The sequence below is a fragment of the Typopeltis vanoorti genome, chromosome 7 (assembly GCF_054136105.1).
Source record: "Typopeltis vanoorti isolate ZY-2024b chromosome 7, IOZ_Tvanoo_1.0, whole genome shotgun sequence".
Taxonomy (NCBI): domain Eukaryota; kingdom Metazoa; phylum Arthropoda; class Arachnida; order Uropygi; family Thelyphonidae; genus Typopeltis; species Typopeltis vanoorti.
The window spans coordinates 94,723,622-94,745,744 of NC_143555.1; the positions used below are offsets into that span (position 1 = coordinate 94,723,622).

At 34.7% G+C, this 22,123-nt stretch overlaps 1 protein-coding gene across 1 annotated transcript in view; it reads left to right on the top strand.

The window, feature by feature from the left end:
* Positions 1 to 22,123, top strand: part of fy (fuzzy planar cell polarity protein-like protein) — a 114,732-nt gene that overhangs the window by 88,515 nt on the left and 4,094 nt on the right. Inside the window, exons 7-9 of the mRNA XM_090395390.1 lie at positions 2,270 to 2,373; positions 5,473 to 5,663; positions 5,910 to 6,042. Of these exons, the coding sequence (XP_090251516.1) occupies positions 2,270 to 2,373; positions 5,473 to 5,663; positions 5,910 to 6,042 (428 nt within the window). The remainder of the gene's footprint in view (positions 1 to 2,269; positions 2,374 to 5,472; positions 5,664 to 5,909; positions 6,043 to 22,123) is intronic.

Consider the following 22,123-nt stretch of genomic DNA (forward strand, 5'->3'; position numbering starts at 1 on the left):
CTAAAATTTTTATACTTCCATATTTGAGCATTTCTGATCAAATATCACTACTCCAGCTGCCTTTCCATATTTCACTTTTTTGTTAGTGTTTTCTATCCGAAATATTTGTGTTGCTGGAGTGCATTCCTCTTGACTATTTTCAGACCCTTTCTTCCGCTGCTTATTTCATAATCTTTCCAAGTCACATTATCATCTATTCCATTTACAATATTTATTTTTAAGTTTTTTTTTTAATAGTCTCCCGAATATTTGCATCTTCCTGATATTTTCTATATTCTTTCCATGACTTATTTAGCTACTTTTACTCATCCTCACTTTTTTTTACATCTCTCTCTCTCAGAACACATACTGACTTACTCGTTAGGAACTTGTTGATTCTTTCCTCTTTTCCACAACTGCTTCTGTAACTTTAACTTCCTGAGTCCACCAGCTTTTGTTTTTTCAATCCTCATAGGCTACTTCACGATATGCTTTCTTGGCTGAACTAGTCAAGATTTTTAACACAAATCATTCTTCATTTTTTCTTGAATAATTGCACAGATGAGTCTACAGTTCATCTCTGAAAGACTACTCACCTTTGAAAATTAATTTACGCATTTTGCCTTTTCTATTGCATCTCTTTACTGTTCTTGAAATTCTAATAACTACTCTGAAGCTTGATTTTCTGCAATCTTCAGGTCATCTCCCTTGCATGGACTTCAGTATAACTCAAACTGATTTCCTTTTTCTAACACCACTGATCCAGCTCGGAAAGATTATTTGATCTAACACAAATTATTCAATAATGTAAAAAGTTAACCCTTACTATCCTCTGAATACCTTGGATCTTTTTTTAACTGTCTTTGATCTCAGTAACTTAAACCATAACCTTATCCATGTTTTATTTTCTACAGCATGTCCATAATTTCAAATATTTTCAGTCTCATATCCTTTGGTACAATTGTACAGCATGTGATAGCATCTGTGGTTTTTGCTATTCTAATCCAAACTGCTTGGAGTAAATAAATGCTCTCTCTCACCCCCTGCTTTGATATTTCTCTTCCATTTCTTGTATAGACAGTTAAGACAAATTACCAGATATTATGCTGAGAGTGATTTACTGCATGCTTCTTCTAATCTCTGGCAAAAAAGACATTGGAAGAATTGTTAATAATAGCATCGATACTGACAAGTCATCAAGATGTGGATATTATTTCCCTTCCCCTCAATTTGTGCTCAATACAAATTGAATGCAAATGGAGAAGGGGGAAAAATATCTGAATTTTAAATTGTGTGTTCTGTACAAGTTGCCAGTGTCATGTTTGCCTGATATCTCTTCTCATTTTATTTCTCTGGGTACATTTTGCATAATAATTACCTTTCTTTGAACATTAACAATCACTTTCTCATAGACATTCTGTTTCTGCCCTGTCTTTTCTATAGTATTTTCATCAAACTGGCTGCCATCATTCTTCAACTTATTTCCTCATACATGGTAAAAACATGTCTTAACTAGTTATTGCTGATGAGTTGGATCTGCTGGTTATGTAACCAGTTTTAATTTCATATTAATGAATATTTGCTTTTGGAAAGAATTCCTATGGTATCCTAAGCTAATCGTTTATTGTATCCACTGATGTTTTTCAGTGAGCCATGCTTTTGAAATTAATTTTGCTACCCTAGATTGAAGGTTGTTTTGAAGGAACTCATCCTTGACCTTCATTTAAAAAAAAACGACTTATAAACCAATTCAGGAAACTAAACATATAGTAAAAGACAAGTACCATAAATTCTGGTGTACAAGGAAACTGGGTACATAACACAACCCACAATTTCTTTTCAAAATGTTTATTTTGTGCTATACTTGTCGTATTGGACAGTTTACACTTACTGCTGACAGTTTCTTACACATTACTTTAATATAATGTAGGCATAGGAATTAAGCATGTATTTTCATTACTGTAATGAATGAATGATGTCTTCATATGAGATGATTGGTGAAATTGTTTATACCAGTCTTCAGTTTTGTATAATAATTCATGTGATTATCATGCTAGTAAAGTTTCATGATGAAAGAAAATACAGGCTTACCCTAATGAATAGCAATTTATTAAATTTAATTTATTCATTACAATTTTTTTTTTTTACACAGTTTCTAGTAATTCAAATCAATTTAGAAAGAGAAATGTAAATGCTTTGTGTTTTTATACTGCTGGATAATCTGGTATTCACTAGATATCATTTCAGAACCTGTTTTAAATTTTTATGAAGCTTAATATTTTCATTTCAGGTGCCTAAGTATTGGAAAAGTGCCTTCGAATTACTAAAGTCTGTATCTAGTCTTCATCCAAGAAATTTTCCTACCAGCATAACTCTGGAGAAGAATATTTTGGGGTGAGTGTAATTCTCTAAGGTAGTTAACTTTATTGATACTTATCTTCATACATGGTGCAATTTCAAGGTACCTCTATCTCATGCAAAAGTTGTGCTTACTTCAGTTGAAAGACCTGGGTTTGAATCCCATCTTCTTGCATTTGCTCTCTCAGACACTACTTCTGCATTGTCTTTTTTCTAGGGATTTTCATGGGCATTGATCTACTTAACTGGCCACTATCCCACCTCCACTTTCTTCTAAACTTCTAAAAAATTTGAGCAACTGTTGCTAGCCAACATCCACATGTAAGTGAGCTCCAAACTTATTGAACCAACGTCTCATCCTCTTTTTACTTTCTTTCTTTTTAATAGTTCAGTCCATACCAATGCTCTTAAGTTGGAAAGTTGAAATACTTCTAGGGCATGAAGAACCTTTACAAGGATTTATTCTTCATAAAGATTATAAACTAGTCAGTTTCTAGTAATTCAAATCAAATTAGAAAGAGAAATGTAAATGCTTTGTGTTGAAAGCCTTAGCTGCTTCAGCCATAAATCCAAATAACAACCTTTAAGTTGATCCACAACAATTTTGGGTCATTTTTTATTTAATTAACTGAGGTCTTACAATTTTTTTGTTACAGAGATTTGACAGGTTGGCATGTTAAAAAATAGGAAAAATTTTAAAAAGAACTTTGGTAAAGGGAGAGGCAGGGGGAGTAGTGGTCTCTAGAACAAGGCTCTTGACTTACTTAACCTTTAGCTCATTCCATGGCACCACTATATAATTTAATTACAAATGAAATTCAGTCTTCTCCATAAGAGAAACATTACAAATATCAAGTGATAGAATATTCACTCTGGTCACAACCAGCTAAGGAGATGGTATTGTATTTTTTCAAATCTATTAAAATATTTTGTTTTACTTGATATAACTATATTAAAGGCAGCACAGATGAACACATGCTAATTGAAGAGTAGATGTTTTGGGATATTTATAATCCTAAAACATTTGATATTTCTTTAGAAGGAACTTATGGATTTAAGAGAAAATGGAATTTATGCAGCAATTGATAGATAACCTAAAACAGCAGAATGTGCTGGAAGAAATTTGTCCATAATCAAGGTTACCATTTTTCCTCCAGTTCAGGCATGAGATCATGAAGTCTTGACCTGGTTAAGTATGTCAGATTGTCAGTTAAGGCAATATATATATATATAATTCCACACACACACACAAATGTTGTGTGTATGTGGAACTATAAAGCTAGTGATTATAACATTCTCAGGAGATAGCCTGGCATAGTGCCATGGTTCAAGAGACTGCAAAGGAAAGATATTAATAATGCACAGAAAACAGAGGATATTTAAGGAAGTAGTTAGTATCAGATTGCATACCTAGGATTAATAGGCTAATCAGGTGGGAGTTTCTTCTTTAGCATATGCTGCTAAAGAAGAAAATATTATGGTGGATACATGAAGAAAAGATGAGAAAATTAGCCAAGCAGTCCAAGTGAACCCCCCCCCCCACAATTTTTTTTTTCACTACATGATAAGCAAAAGAAAGAATAAACACTGGTGAGGTGGTAGAAAATAGTTGAATTACTGAGTTAAAATTTGCAGGTGTGTATCATCCAAGTGGAAATAAAGACTGTGACAGTGGATGAGATGAGAATATCAGGGTGCTTTGGATATTATAAAATCTCATTGTGAATGCAGATGTGGAGTTGGATGACATATCAACCTGTATGTTATTGGAAATGGTAAATGCCCTTCTCTCTCAGCATTGGTAGAATCCTATGAGAGCAGAAAGGGCAAAATAGTTCCATTACACAAAGGAGGCTGTAAGACTGACATTTCAAATTATAGACCAGTCAGTATCTCAGGAGTGGTGGTTACATTAATCGAAAAGTTGCTTAAAGGTAGAATTCATGAATGGGAATATGATTCTTTATATGGGACAGCATGGCTTTGGAAATTGGAAGACCAACTTAACTGTGACTTTATTATAAAGTCACAGTTAAGTTGGTATAACTACACCTTGTATGTAGCAGGATACCTCATGGAGCCCTATCACATAAGTTGGAGGAACGGTGTGGGGAGGGGGAGTTGAATATGAGGATGGCTGTTGAAAGTGTAATATATGGTGGAGTTGAATCAAAGAGTGGTGTACCACAGAGCTCTTTAGTGGGACCATTGCTGTTTAATTTGTACATCCATGATACTGGGAAGGATCAATATGAAGAGAATATAGTTTTTTTTATGATGATGCTAAACTGGGGAGAGCAATACTTAATAAAGATGATATATATATATAGATTTTGCAGAATGATTTAAATAGACTTATAATTTGGGTGAGGGATAATGGCTACTACTTCAAAATGTGCAGTAATGCACTTTGAGATGAAAAAGCATAGGCTGTGTGCAGTGCAAGAAACTAATAAGGGTAATGATGGATACAGTTGAGGTTCAGAGGAAATATTGTAAAAGTGGACAAAATATCTCAAAGGATTATTTACTTGGATGTTAATAAACACACTGACAAATATGACAATTTATTATCCCCCCCCCCCCCTTTGTAAGGCTTTGATACAACCAGATGTGGTTTCCTAGATTTTTTCTTGGGGGATGTGAAGAGGATTCAGAGTGACCAAAATGGTGATTGGCTTGTGGAGTGCACCCTATGAGAATAGACTGAAGGAGTTAGAGTTTAGCTAAATAGTAGAAAAGAGGAGGTACAATATAAACATAAGTTAATAAAGGATATGTTAAACAATTTTTTCAGTACATGACTGAATGGAAGAAAGCATTGGTCTCCCCCCCCCCCCCCAAAAAAAAAAAAAAAACTTATGCAAGAGTGGTTAGCAAGGGTGTAAGGACTAAATTTTTTTGCTTGGAAAGTGGTAAATGAGTGGAATCGATTGTCAGAGGTGGTTACATGCTTTGCTAGTGAATAACTTTGACTACAGGAGAGGTATTTGTTGTGTCAAATAATGATGAGTATAATAATATACTTGTTTCCTCATTAATCTGTTAAGAAAATTTTATTTAGTCTTTAATAAAGATTACGTGATCCAAGAGAGAGCAAAATTAATATTCATAGTCTACTCATTTTCTTCACAGCTTTCTTTTAGTTAACAAGGAACAGCATCGTTGCTTATGTAGTGTCCAGCCATTGGAAGATGATAGTGCTCGTCTTAAAGAAGGAAAGTGTGTAAGCCTGCGAAGGAGGCAAGAAATACTGAGGGCATTATATAAGATTATAATTGGAACTTACTTTCCTGCTGAAGTTGCTGAAGAAGAAGCAGAAAATAGTAAGTATAATTTCAGTATTGTGCATCTATGAAATTAACAGTGAGGAAACAGTCATTGATCCTGTATTTTGAAACTAAAACAATAAACTTATTAGGGATTACAGAATTGTGTTTCTTGGTTTTGCCATTTTCATATTTTGTATGGAAACTTCATATTGAAATAAATAAAATTTATCTTTTATGCAACAGAACCATATTATTTTGTTTCTAATGCAGTCTTCTGATTTATGCTGTTTTGCATTTCAGCTGTTGCTGCTGGTGTTCACAAAGCTCGGGAAGTTTATATATGCACTGAACACTACAAATGCTACACGCTGGAAAATCATCCTTACCAGTTTTTCTTGCTTTTTACTCCAAATGTACCAACTTTTGCAATGAGGTAAGAAACATTAATATGTAAGTTTAAGTTATTAGAAAACAGCACTAGGTGCTTTATTTGACTTTATATAGCAGGGGTGTCCACATGTCACATGGCTCTTCATGATGTACCAGGAAAAAATAAACAAAAAGAGAAGAGATAAAAAAAGAAAGACAGAAAAACGGGTTAATAAAAATTATTGCAATAAAAAAAGTTTAATTCGAAACACATTAAATGAAGTTTACTTTGAACAATTAGAATAATTTTAAAGTCAAAACACAATAATTTTAGTTACTTATTTACTAGTAGAGGCCTTCTTTGTATCCATTTTCTTATAAGCTCCTTAAAATTAGGCATGTAATTAGTCAAAGGTTATGGCTCTTCTATGTCTTACTGGAATTATTTTGGCTCCAAAAGGATGCATAGTTGGCTATCCCTGTTAAATAGGGTCAGATATGATGCAGTTGCTATTTTAATAAAATAGTTTACCCTATTATAGTAAAAAACAAAAGCTTTGTTTAGATAAAATGACTAATAATACAGTTTACAGTGTTCTATCTATCTTTTTTTTCCCCTCTCATATAGTGCAAAGCAGAAATTTAGAACTAATGGTAAAGCTTTTCATCCTGCAGAATAGTCCAATATACCAGAGAATACACACTTTGAAACATGTAGTAAACTCTAGATAAGATTAACCATCCTATTATGATAGTACGAAAATATATGACTTTGGTATCACTTCTGGGGCTGGCTCCCACTGATGAGACCTCAATAAAGGTCAAAACCGCTCTGGGTAGTGATCCTTCCCATAATACATATCTGTAAGGATATGTGCTTTGTATTATGGGATACTAAGACAAGTGATGTGAAGTCATATCTCCTTTACCACAAGTTTCCCCGGTCCTGAAAATACTTCAGATGCAAACTTTGTTTGCTTACACTTGGATAAAGAATTAAACCAAGTACAGTGCTCCCCCGATTAGTGCGTCATTTTTTTTCGATACCCAAATTCGATTAGTGCACCTATATACATCTTAAAAATAAACGTTACAGATTTTAAAAATTTTCTATCTATACATTTTTATGGCTAACTCTTTTAAAAAATCACTCACCAGAATGAAATAATTTAGTTACAAAGTTATTTTTAATGGCATGCTATACTATGTTCCAAATTTTATGTCGTCTGCTATAATACGCACACAGATTCGAGACCCTTCGACACTTCTGCAAATGTCACAAAAAGGAGAATCCATTCTGATAATAGGGTAATTAATCCATCTTCTGGGATGAGTTGTTTATTATTACACATTGGAAAATTAACTTCTCTTTTATGATCATTGTAGTTTTTAAAGTGGTAACTATTTTGCTTGTATAACAGGTGGGAAATTTTATCTATAAAGCACGTGATTTCACATGTTGGCGACCAATTCGTACGTCCTTCATTTCTTTCTCCCCTTCAATGATAACGTCCAAGAGTTAATTAAATCTCATTCTGAAGAACTGAGCGATTCCGACCTGCTAAATTTAGATGCACAGCAGAAAGATCCCGAAGAATATGAAGAAAATTTAATCACTGATAGTCAGCCAAAAGAGATTTTTATATAAAAAAAATTAAGGTTCAAAAAAGAAATTTGAGGAATGAATTATACATTTTCCCATAGGTAATTATATTTGATTAGTGCATTTTCGATTAATGCACCTATTTTAAAGAACACATTAGGCGCACTAATCGAGGGATTGCTGTATATAATTTCTTGGTATCTAATTTATAGTTAACCAAGTAAAAAAAACTGCCAACACTAGTCTTCTTCTTCTCCTTCCTTCCACGGTATTAGGCCCTGGCCTGTTCCAGCCTCACATCACCTTTTTAGGGGTCTTCTTCTACTTTCCCTTTTGGTTTATAATTTAGTATTCATTTTGGTAATCTTTCTGGTGACATTCTATTTACATGTCAGATCCATTTGTTTCTGTAATTTTCTATTGTTTGTGAAATTGGTTGTTGTTGAAGTTCTTTGAAAATGTCTGCATTTCTGTTTCTTATCTAATTTAGTATAGCCTGCAGTTCTTAGAAATTTCATTTCTGCTGATGTTATCCTTTGGTAATCTATTTTCTTCATTGTCCATGTTTCGCTTCCATATAATATTACAGGTTTTGCTAAAATGTTAAATATTCTTAATCTAGTATTTCTTTGTACCAAATTTGGCGTGAAAATATTATTACTCATGCCTGTAGTCTTGGTGAATTTACTAATTTTATGTTTTGAATCATTTTCTTCAATGTAACTTATATTACAACAAAGATAATTAAAATTATTAACTTGTTCAATTGGCTCGTTGTTTAGAACTATTTTGCTTCTTATTGGTTCCCTTCCTTTAAATGCCATAACTTTTGTTTTTTCGGAAGATATTTTCATGCCACATTTGGTAACAATCCTGTCAAGATTGTAGAGAGAGCCGTAATTTGTCTTCTGCATATAATAATATATTTAAACAGTAATTTGATTCTAGCTGTATTATTGATACACTGCCATTCTTTTAGTATTTCATCATCATCATCATCAAATTCCTGCCATGTACCCTCAAGGGGTGTACAGGATATGATAGTACTACATGAAAAAAATTACATCATTATTAATTTCCTATCTACAATTTTCCTCCAAATCAGTCTGTTACTTGTCAAGACTCGAACATTATCAGATCTTATATTTCTATCGTCTAAAGCATTTTGTACCGTATCAATCCACCTATATCTGGGTCGTTTTGCTGCCAACCTGGCAGAGAACACTTGTTTTGCTAATCTTTCCTCGTCCATTCTGTTTAAGTGACCATACCAACTAAGATTAGCTCTGCTAACGCATTCCTGGATGCTGACAATGTCAAGTTCTTTCCTAATATCCTCGTTTTTAATATGATACTGCCATTGATGCCATCTGTTCATGCCTATAATCTTTCTCAGGACTCTCATATCTGTGGTCTCTAGTCTTTGGTCAAGTGTTTTACTTCTGACCCAGCTCTCAGATCCATAAGTTAAAACTGGTTTGAACACTGTCTTGTACACAGCTAATTTAGTGTTCCGACTGATTTCTCTCTTATTCCATATGAATTTATTCAATTGACTTCCCACCATACCAGCTTTGCTGATTCTGTTGTCTATTTCCATATTTAATTTACCATCTTCAGTAAAAATCATGCCTAAATAGCTGAAATGTTTTACTTGTTCCACAGGTTCTCCATTCACAATACAGTTGACATTTTCAATGATTCTGCCTATTTTCATTGTCTTTGTCTTTTTACTGCTGAACTTCATACCATATCTATTACAACAGCTATTCAATTTAGTCAGAGAATCATGCAGACTTGTAGCAGATTTATTTAAAAGTATAACATCATCCGCATAAAGCAAAGAGCTGACATTAACATCTCCAATTTTGATATCATGTTTAATACCACTTTCCTTCATAATGTGATCCATATAGATAATGAATAACAGAGGGGATAATGTACATCCTTGTCTCACACCAGATTTAACATTAAACCATCTTCCTGTACTTCCTTCAATTCTAACTGCTGACTTACAACTCAAATAAAGACTAAGTATTGCTTGATATAATGCCCCATTGACACCATATAACTGAAGCGTATTGAATAGCTTCTCTCTTGGCACCTTGTCATATGCCTTTTCCAGATCGACAAAACTTAAATACAGATCTTTGTTATATTCCCATGCTTTCTCGACTATTTGTCGTAAAGTGAAGATCTGATCCTGACAGCCTCTATTTGGCCTGAATCCAGCTTGTTCTTCACCAAGCTTTTCTTCCACAATTCTTCTCAACCGTTTCTCAAGTATACTTGCATAGATCTTGCCAGGAACACTCAGTAGGGAAATACCTCTGTAATTTTCACATGCAGTTTTATTTCCTTTTTTTATATATGGGTACTATGAGAGCTCTACTCCAATCATTGGGAATTCGTCCCTCTGTCCAGGCTTTCTGAACTATGCAGTGCAGCCACTGTAAGACTTTTATACCACCATACGTCAGCATTTCTGGTTGAATATCATCTACTCCTGCTGCCTTTCCACATTTCAAGCCTTTGATGGCTTTTTCTACTTCTAGTATGGATATGTATTCCTGACTGCATGCCTGGTCAGTGTTTTTTACCACTGTGCTGTCATCACTGCTTGTTTCATTTAGCAGTTTTTCAAAGTAATTACTCCATACTTCATGGATATCTTTTACTCCTGTTTTCATGTCACCTTTATCATCTCTAATTCCTTTTACAGCACTCTTTCCTCCATTCTTAAGCTTCTTCAACAACCTCCAGAATATTTTGCCACCTTCTTGATATTTATTTTCTATATTCTTGCCAAAGTCCTCCCATGACTTTTGTTTAGCTAGTTTTACACAGTGTTTAGCATTCTTGCATTTGTCTCTATATTCTCTAAGAGCACAAGCTGACTTATTTGACAGGAACTTTTGATATGCTTTCTTCTTTTCCTTCACTGCCTCTTTAACTTCCTGTGTCCACCAGGGAGTTCTGATTTTTTTATCTTTGCACACAACCTCACCACATGCCTCTCTGGCAGAATCAATCAATGTTTTCTTCAGAGTTTGCCACTGAATCTCCAAGGTTTGATTCCTGTTCTCAAACTCTTTCATTTTTTCTTCAATAATCTTTGTGTATTTTAGCCTACAGTTCACATCTGAAAGCTGCTCAACTTTTATTCTCTTTAAAACTTTCTTACATGTTATTCTTTTCAATATGAAATTCAATTTTATCCTGCTCAAGACTAAATAGTGATCACTTCCAATTTCAAATCCTCTGTACACTCTGGTGTTCTGCACCAGGGAGAAAACATCACTATCAACAATAACATAGTCAATGAGACTTTTCTTATTCCTAGCCTCTTCTCTCCATGTGAATTTGTGCACATTTTTATGTTGGAACATGGTGTTAGTAATAACCAGTCCATGTCCTGAGCAGAAATCCAACAGATATTTGCCATTATTATTAGCTTTGCTCTTTTCTCCAAATTTTCCCAAAATATTTTTGTATGTCTCACAATCATTTCCTACTCTGCTATTTAGATCCCCAACAAGGACCAACTTTTCATTTTTCATTGTGTCAGTTGCTTTTTCTAAAGCCTCAAAAAATTCCTCCATTCTACCTTAGTAGAACCTTCTGTGGGACCATAGGCACAAATAAGTCTCATTGTCCAGTTCCCCATTCTCATATTTGGCCACATTACTCTACTTGAGACTGACTGCCATTCAAGAAGATTAGCCTCGTATTTTGTGTTGAATACTATGGCTACTCCTTCTTTTCCTTGATTGTCATTGCCTGAATATAACATTTTGTATTTATTGCTCAGAAAGATCTCACCAGTTTTGGTCTTTTTTGTTTCAGTCACCCCTATTATGTCGATCTGGTACTTATCTAATTCCTCAGCTAGCTCCATTTCTTTGCCATTCAGGCTTCTTACGTTGATAGTACCGATCTTTAACTCTGGTGATGTTGAGTTGGGGTTTATTTTCAGATTTGTTCCAGTAGCTGACTTTTCGCTGTTCACCCTGGTTCCGTGGCGAAAACAACGGGGGCCTTCTTTAACTGGGCGACGCCCCAGCCGGCATGAAATTTTGTCATGTACCATCTTTCTATATTTTGGTTTAACCAATAAGAATACAATTTGGTCGGCTAAATCCCAAATTGCCAGCCCATCCTCGTCCGTTCAGTATCCAAGTAGATACCCAACAGGGTGCGCTACGAGAAGGTGAGGATTGGACATTAGGTCAGAAGCCCTGGTCGGTTCTCCGCATTCCTTTAAAGGCTATGTGGAGGTCTCCTCTCAGTTATACAGCTTTGACCCTTAAGCACCCCTTTAGTATTTCATTTAGATATATATATATATATATATATATATATATATATATATAAAAGAATTGGATGCAGCCTATTTACTTTTATCTGCTCTGTGGATGTGTTATTTTTTTATAAATAACAATATTTATGTTATTTTCATAAATATTGCCCACTGCTTTTATTAATTGTGGAGGTAATTCTATTTTAATTAATATTTCAAAGAGTTTATTTCTTTTTACTAAATCAAAGGCTTTTTCATAGTCTATAAATAATATATGAGTATCTAGGTTAAATTTTCTTTGTTTTTCAATGAACTGTTTTAAAATGAAGACTGAGTCAATGCATGTCGGCCCTTTCTATATCCGTTTTGTTCTTCTACTAAATGTTTTTCTATATACAGTGAACCCAACATGGAACCTCTGTTGTTGAACATAATTCATTCCTAATGGTTGTTTGAAAACTGAAACCATTTTCCCATAAGAATTAATGTAAAATGGATTAATCTGTTCCAGAACCCCAGATGATTGCTTATTTAAACCTTTATAACTTTTTTACTTCATGCATAAAATCGTATACAAAAACAATGAAAATGCATAGAATCTTACAATAAATAGATAAAATGATGAAAATTGATCACCTCTTTATTTTTGAGATTGTTCATTTCGCCATACCTAACTGCAAAGCAAGATCCGAGACACGAACACCATTTTCATGTTTGGATATGATTTCTTTTTTCACCTCTATCATGGTTCTAACAACTTTTCTTTTCGCTTTGCTGCTATCACTATCCTTCATCCCCACAGTGGCTTATTTAATAATAATTTATAAAAAAAAAAAGCAGAAAAGACACTGCAAATTTAAGAATGTGAATGAGTTTAAGGGAAAGTATTACAGGTATTGCATGAATAATGGTTAGCATGCAATGTTGGGTTTCCCACGATGAGTCTTTTGACTCCATGGAGGCACCTTATAATAATAATAATATACAATAGGTGTCTTAAATTAATTAATTCTCCAGAAATTCCAGCAGGTGTCTGCACTGAGCGGAGGCTATGGCGTAACTGACTCTCCCGCCGTAATCTCAGCCTGCAGAGCACATGGTTGCTGGTTTGCCTGTTCGGGAACAGAGATTCTGTTCAGAAACCGGTGCATTTTTTTGTTTGGAAAATATGTTTGGGAAAACCAATTTGTTCAAGATGAGAGTTGTTCGACAACTGAGGTTCCACTGTAGTTTATTTTCTTTTTCAAGAGTGCTGTATATATTTTATATCCAGAATTCAGCAAACTTATTCCTCTGTAGTTTGAGCAATTTGATTTATCACCTCTTTTATAAATAGGTAAAATAATTGTTTTTTTCCAGTCATTTAGAGCTGTTCCTGTTTGTAAAATTTTGTTTAGCAAATTTAATAATCTCTGATGTAGTTCTAAGATAGCGTATTTAAATAATTCTAAATTTATTCCATCATTACCAAGCACTTTCTTATTTTTCATTAGAGTTTCCATTAATTCATCTGTTCTGATTTATCACTTTTGAGTGTTATATCAGGAATATAGAAATCATCATCTTTCCATAAGTTTTTGTAATACTTATTCTATTCCTTTTTACTTATAACATCTATGCTTATTTGTTCTTTAATTATTGCACAATAGTAATGAGGTTAATATGAAGCATGATTCTTGAGTGATTAGCCTTTGAGGCTAATGCATTAAGAGAAAGTTAAAAGGAGGATAAGGTAGTAAAGGTCTGCAATCATGTATCACTTCTAAGGTGCATCTTTCTTTCTGGCTACATGGATTTTGGTTTAAAATGAATGAACACAGTCCAAACTACCAAAAATTCTATATTCCATCTATCAGAGTTTAGGATAGATGGAACACAGAATTGACTATGCAGATCAAGGGAATAACCAATTCAGCTGAACATTCTTTTACCACCTGGACAAAAGTTCAGGTTATACAGTAGCTCTGGAACTCATTTCTTGTGCACCTGTGTCTTCATTTTCAGTAGTGGTAGCACTGTACTACATTTTGAATACACCAACATTGGTCTATCTTAGCAAAATGAGTACTCGTTATTTGAACAGTCTGCTTCAGACACAAGCATACCATTTGCATTCAATAAAGTTATTCTTCCACTATCATTTCTTTTTTTATTATTATTATTTGCAGCATAATAATGATGAAATTCTTTTGGATTGCCTCTTGCCTGTGCAGCCAGTTTCTTTTCAGACTCTTTACTTTTGATACAAATACTCTTAAGTTTTTATGGCCTGCTGTTTAGATATTTCATCACTCCTCTCTTCCTTATTTTCACAAAATTCCTTCCACATCATTTTATGGACCTCTTGTTTAATAAGGTTGCATGTCACTCCCATTCTATTTGTTCTTTGAACTCTAGGGACACATTCATATACTGCATTATTCATACAACTCTTTGAACAGCTGATATCCTTCCTATTCATTAACTGCTACCAAGGAACTGAATTTTCCTTAATTTCCAACTCTGTAATTCAGCATGTACCCTATCTTAATTGGAACATCCATATAGTTAGCAGCTACTTGCCAGATCAGTATGGAATAATTACTGTCACTAACTGGTGGTGAAACAGTTGCATCCTTAACTGAGTTTCTCTCTGAAGCTATGATCAAATCTAACACTTGGATTTTGAATTCTTTCACTAACTGCTTGAGAAATGCAGCTTGCAAAAATTCAAATTCTATGTTCTTATCAGGGGTTTTCACTTCTACACAATGAATATTTAGATAATTTAAGTCACCAGTAATGATCAGGGTAATTTGGTAATGCATTTTGTCACCCCCAGCAACTGAACCACCAGGTCTGTAAGAACACCTCACCATATATTTCATTCTGCTAGTCTCCACTTTGACCCACATAAAACTTTACTGTTATTATTTTCACGAGTTTTTACTCTAACTAGACTCATATTATCCAATATCATTAGTAATCCTAACCACTTGATCTTGGATGTTGTTTGTCCTGTACAAGATTGTGTATTTTAAGTGAATAATTATTCAAAAAATATTGAATACACAAATATGGGTGCATATTTACACTGTATATATACATTATAAAATACTAATATTATGCAAGTGACCAAGAATTTATGTAAATCAAGATTGCTCAGAGCATTACAGTGATTTTTGCTGACATTAAAGCAGAGAAGCAAGAACACAAGAGTGAGAGTGAAGGGAAATTTGAAAGTTATAGAATATATGGATCTAGAATTTTCATAAATTTAAGGAATAAGGTGGGAGTTTTTATTAAGTGCACACAGTTTTTAATGTGCAATTGATGTATGTTCTTCATTTAATTCAGGAAATAAAGTGTCTTGACACTCCTCTCTCCCATAGTTGAAATATTCAAACGAATTACTACTTCCATTCACTCTGAAGAATAAGAGTTCTTGCTAAACATAATGAAGGCACATATTAATTCAGTTTCTTCTGTTCTAATCACCATTAGAGCAGAAGAAACTGAATGCCTTCATTATGTTTAGAAAGAACTCTTATTCTTCAGAGAGTGAATGGAAGTAAAAGTTTGAATATTCTTTCAACCACAGAAAAATATAACTAAGTCTTTTTGTTTCTTCCATTACATTCTCTCAGTTTATTCATAGAACATCTTCTTGGGTGCATCAATCTGAAGATTGGTTGGTGGGAGCAATACATCATAGCATCCTATCCTGTGCTCTTTTTATTTCTTCATAGCTCTTAGCTCCAGTTATTATTGTTAAGTTGTTTATATAGGAGATACTTGTTCTGCCTCTTGGCTTCTTCCCTTCTACCAAGGAAACCTCCTCCATCATTTCTGTAACCATGCCTCAGGTGGTGTCCAATTAGGCTTTTTCTTCTCTTATTGATGTGATTCAGTAGTAACTGCTCTTCTTGAACTATGTTTAGGATTTCTTCATTGCTCTTTCTTTCTATCCAATTAAATTCTCATCTCCTCCAGCACCAAAGTTTAAATGCCTTTGATAATGTTTCTTGTTTTGTTAAAGTCCAAACCTCATAATGTAATGTTGTGCTCCATATATGTTTTCACCAGTCTTTTTTTTTTTTTTTAGTTGAATGCCGAGTTCTTTATTAGTAATAATGTTCCTTCTATTGTAGAATGCCTTTTTGGCTGAGTTTAATTTTGTTTTATATTCAAGTGGCTTCTTCTGTCTTCTGTAATGAAGATTACCAAGGTATTGAAAGGAAGTTACCTGTTGTTTAGAGTTATTCATTTCCAAGTTTATATTCCCTTTACTTGGGAGTAGTAGTTTATAAATTAAAGATACCAAGGAATTATATACTTGGCTTAATCCTTTATCCAAGTGTAAGCAAACAAAGTTTGTGCCTGAAGTAATTTCAGAACTGGGGCAACTCATAGTAAAGGTGATATGACTTCACATCACTTGCCTTAGTATCCCATAATGTAAAGCACATCTCCTTGCAGACATGTATAATGCTATGCATTATGGAAAGGATCACTACCCAGACTTGTTTTGACCTTTATTGAGGTCTCTTCAGTGGGAGCCAGACCCACAGGTGATACTAAGATTGAAGTAATGCAAAAGTTATATTTTCCTAATACCAGTTGCCAAAAGGTGTCATTATTAAATTTCTCTGGATTAGAGAAAGGTTGTTGGAAGTTACTAAAGTGTATGTTTTCATGTCACTTTGATGCATTTGTTTTCATGCCAGTACAGCCTTGAAAATGCTAGACAGTGGCTAGTGAAACTTGTTGGCTCTCGGTATTTGTAATCATTAAATCTTATGGTCTTTTAACAATAAAAGTTCTTAATTTTAACACATTAGACCAAATATGAACAATTTAGCAACTGTATTTGTTTAAATTAGGTTGATTCCTGAGTGCCGATGCAGATTCAAAAAACAATCTTTCTCTTTTGAATTTACTATGGTGGAGCATGGTCAGATTGACCAAAAAAACGTGATTGCAGGTGTAAGATCTGTGTTCTTCTAACCAGATGGATGCTGACCTGCCTGTCTGTCTGAAGTAAGCCAATTTACAGGCACAAGGTACTCTATATACTCCAGGCACTGAGAGAGGAGGGAGTTTGTCTTTGGTGGATAAGGGTAGCAAGTTTACGGTAAGGCTTAAAAGCAGTATGGAGGTTGTACTCTTTTAATCAACTGGCTATTTTTTCTGATGTACCATGGATGTAAGGTATGGTGATGGCATTTCTGTAGTCCTTCTGAAGAGGTGGTCAGGGAATGGGGAAGGATTTGATTATTTTTTTAATCCTGTAGTCGTTGTAAAGGAAGGTGTTGTATATGTGTGCAAGTTCAGTTGAAAGGGCAGTTTCACTGGAACAAAGATTGTGGGCTCTATTGGTTCGAGTTTTAATAATTCCATATTGCTGAGGGGGGAAGAGTTTGTGAATGTATCTGCCTGTATGAGTAGGTTTTCTATATACCGAGAAAGAAAGGTCACCATTAGGAAGGCGTGTTACTAAGGTGTCCAGGAAGGGTAAACTATTGTTATTTTCCTTTTCCATTGTAAACTGGATTCTTGGATGTAGACTATTGAGGTGACTAAGGAAGGAATCTAATGTGTCTGGGCCATGAGGCCAAATAGAGAACACATCATCTACATATCTTAGCCAGATATAAGGTTTTAGAGGGGAAGAGTCTATGGCTCGTTTTTCAAAATTTTCCATGTAAAAATTGGCAAGAGAAGGGAACCCATGGCAGTTCTATCTGTTTGTAGATTTTGTTCTTCCAAGAAAAATAACCACAGTTGGTGGCAAAGGAAAAGAGATCTAAGATATCAGAAGGAAAATCGTTTTTTAAGAGTGTTAAGGTGTCAGTTAGGGGAATATTGGCCTCCTGACATTACAAAAAACTCAAACCATTCGGTTCAAGTCCCTCCCGTATATACGGTTTACCTAAAATCCATAAACCTAATTCTCCCCCTAAGACTTATAGTAGATGCCACTAATGCACCTTGCTACAAATTGTCAAAGCAGCTAGCTAACTCTTTGACCCCCCCCCCCCCTTTCACTGGTCTTACCACATCTTATGTAAAAAAACTCTACCTTAATTGAAAATCTTACTTTAAATAGTACAGACATGTGGGTCAGTTTTGACATCATCTCATTGTTTATCAATATTCCCCTAACCGACACCTTAACACTCTTAAAAAACATTTTTCCTTCTGATATCTTATCCTTTGCCATCAACTCTGGTTATTTTTCTTGGAAGAACAAAATCTACAAACAGAGGGAACTGCCATGGGTTTACCCCACCCTTCACCAATTTTTACGTGGAAAATTTTGAAAAACGAGCCATAGACTCTTCCCCTCTAAAACCTTATATCTGGCTAAGATATGTAGATGATGTGTTCTCTATTTGGCCTCATGGCCCAGACAAATTAGATTCCTTCCTTAGTCACCTCAATAGTCTACATCCAAGAATCCAGTTTACGATGGAAAAGGAAAATAACAATGGTAACCTTTCTTTCTTGGTATATAGAAAACCTACTCATACAGGCAGATACATTCACAAACTCTCCCCCCCACCTCAGTAATATGGAATTATTAAAACTCGAACCAATAGAGCCCACAATCTTTTACAACGACTACAGGATTAAAAAAATAATCAAATCCTTTCCCGACCACCTCTTCAGAAGGATTACAGAAATGCCATCACCATACCTTACATCCATGGTACATCAGAAAAAATAGCCAGTTGATTAAAAAAGTACAACCTCCATACAGCTTTTAAGCTCTACCGTAAACTTGCTACCCTTATCCGTTTCACCAAAGATCAGCTCCCTCCTTTCTCAGTGCCTGGAGTATATAGAGTACTTTGTGCCTGTAAACTGGCTTACTTCGGACAGACAGGCAGGTCAGCATCCATCTGGTTAGAAGAACACAGATCTTACATCTGCAATCACGTTTATACTCAATCTGACCTTGCAAACCATGTTTTGGATGCTCCTGGAAAAAAATGACCATGCTCCACCATAGTAAATTCAAAAGAGAAAGACTGTTTTTTGAATCTGCATTGGCACTCGGGCATCAACCAATTTAAATAAATACAGTTGCATTAAACCTCCCAAAATTTGGGAAACATTAATTATTGAAGATTCCTCTATACATCCTAGACCACCTGCAAATGCCCATAGAGGGTGCACTACCTAGATAGAACTTTATTCACTACTGTATTGCTTTTGCGTGTGTGTGTTGTTACAAAAAGTTTTTTGTAATCCCTGAAAATGTCTCTGTGACAGAGACGAAATATTGGAAGTATTAAAAATTATTTTTAATCCTTCCTCAATGCTCCATAATGGAGCCTTAAGGTCTATTTTGAAAGAAGTAGATGTACAGAGAGAACTGTCACAAATAGCTAACACTCTATCTCTGAATGGATACCCTTTTAACATTTTAAACAAATTGCTTTGTAAAGATAACCTCCAACAACGTGGAACGGAGTCCCACAGCTGATCCACAAAATTGGCGAGAATGTTAAAAGCTCATAACATCGGAGTAGTTTTTAAACCAACTACCATGATCAGACAAGTCTTAAGATCACCCAAGATGAGGTATCTTTCTTCAAATTTCCTGGAGTATATGAAATTCGATGCATGTGTGGCCTTTCTTACATTGGACAGACCTCCCTCTAGAAGTTTTGAAATAAGACAGAAGGAACATGTGGGGAATGTCAATCACAATAGAATCATCACATCTGGTATAGCTCATCATTTTTCTCAACATCAAATCACGTTATAGATTGGAAAAACAGTTCTATGCCTTACATCGAGAATGACTACGGACACAGAACTTTCAAAGAAGCAGCGGTGGTGCTACACACAGGCAATAATTTAAATAGAAATCAAGGTGCTATTCTTAAAGATATATGGAAATATCTCATCAATTCTCTCAGCTCAGAGCTACAATATGTGAAAAACTACACAACACATGGTCATGTACCGGATTCTGACTGAAGCATTCGAAGGCATGCACGCCATCAAACATGAATTATCAAATGTAATGGCCTAGCAGTTACTAAAGTGTATGTTTTCATGTAACTTGATGCATTTGTTTTCATACCAGTACAGCCTTGAAAATGCTAGACAATCGCTAGTGAAACTTGTTGGCTCTTTGTATTTGTAATCATTAAATCTTATGGTCTTTTAACGATAAAAGTTCTTAGTTTTAAATACGGTTGCATTAAACTTCCCAAAATTTGGGAAACATTAATTATTAGAGATCCTTCTTTACATCCTAGGCAACCTGTGAATGCCCATAGAGGGCGTGCACCACCTAGATAGGACTTTAGTTTTACTCACTACTGTATTGCTTTTGTGTGTGTGTGTTGTTACAAAATGTTTTTTGTAATCCCTGAAGATGTCTCTGTGACAGAGACGAAGTATTAAAAATTATTTTTAATCCTTTCTTAGTGCTGATAATTATTCCATTAAACCTCCAACATGAATTCTGCACAGCACTTAAGCCTCAACACATGGCTTGTATTATTATTATTATATTTATTGATTTTGCTTCAAGTTTTATCATTATCAATCTGCTATATTTTACTGAGTTGATTACTCTTCTTTCCCCATTCCTTATTGAGAACTATTGCAACTCCATTTTTTTTTTTGTTGTCACATCACCTAAACTGAATGATTCTGTAATTCTATAGTCACCACTCCCATTCTATCTCTTCTTACTAATATTTAGGATGGTCTTTTTAATCTGTCCATTTCTCTTTATATTTTCTAAATTTCCAATTCTTAAGAGGGTTTCGCATTCCATGTCCCAATGATGTAATTTTCTGAAAAAATTAAAAGCTAATGTATACTAGAACATTCATTAAACACTTTAACCAATACATTTTGGAAAATTATGGAGACAACTACTGTGTTTGAGTAAAACTTTAGTTTAATATAAACTAAGATCCATTTTCGACCTTTATATCAAGGTTATCTTCTGGAGATATGCACTATATACAGAAAACAAGCTACATTTGGTCACGTTTGGTCAGTAACTTTAACAAACCACTACGTGGTTTGTTAAAGTTACTGACCAAACGTTACAACAATTATTGGCCTGACCTCTGGCGAATAAAAAGAAATGAAAAATAAAAATCAATGCTAGAGTCCTATTATTAATATTATCTATTGGGAGCAACAACAAGTCTGTATATATTAATACCATGATCATACATATACATTCAAACCAGTTTGTATGGAATGGTTTCCAATACTGACTGAAGGTTGCCTAGAGATGGGCTGAATGTGTGCCATCCAGATTCTTGGAATTTTCATGCCGCCATTATTGTTGATATTTGGGTGGTTTATCAGAATTTCGCAGGCTTCCTTAAATGTTCTTTCATGCCAGGTTTTAGTGGTGTAAAGAGCAGGTACTTTTCCAATCGATTTGGTGTAAGGTGTTGAGAGCATGATCTGAGAGAGGCCTGCTTCACCAAAATGGTTATATTTAATGTGTCTTATGTGTTCTTTCTTATGTACAGGGATTGTACATCCTGTTTCACCAACGTATGGTAAGTGACAGATGCTAGATGCAATAAACTCCAGGATGTGCTAATGGAAGGAGAGGATCCTTAGAGGAGGTGAATATGTTTTTAAGTTTAGTACGTGGTTTAAAGGTGGCATTGAAGTTATAATGGTGTAGGATTCTGTTGATTTTTTCCGATAACCCTTTAATGTATGGGATGGCTATGGTTTTACTGTAGTCTAGATTCTTTTTTGTTGATGTTTTATGAAGTATTTTTGTTATAGCCATTATTTATGAAAGTTGTCATTGATGATTTTTAGTTCCTGTTTCAGAGCTTGCTGGTTGGAGCAAATTGTTATAGCTCTATAACAATTAACACCCTTAAAAAATATGGTGTTAATGACTCCATATTTTTGTGATGGGTGGTGGCATGAATTAGCATGTATGTATTGGACAGTGTGTGTGTCGGTTTGCGGTAGACCGCCTGAAGGAAGACATGTGACCACTGTATCTAGGAACGGGAGCGAGTTCTGATTTTCAATTTCGATGGTAAATTGTTTGCGTTCATGTTGTTTCTTCAGGTGGCTAAGGAATGTGTTTAGCATTTGTCACCCATGCGGCCAGATAACGAACACATCGTCAGCATATCTAAGCCACACTGTAGGTTTTAGAGTGGTGGAATCAAGAGCACTTTGTTCGAAAGTTTCCATATAGAAGTTAACGATTGGGGGGGGGGATAGTGGCAAGCCAATGGCTGT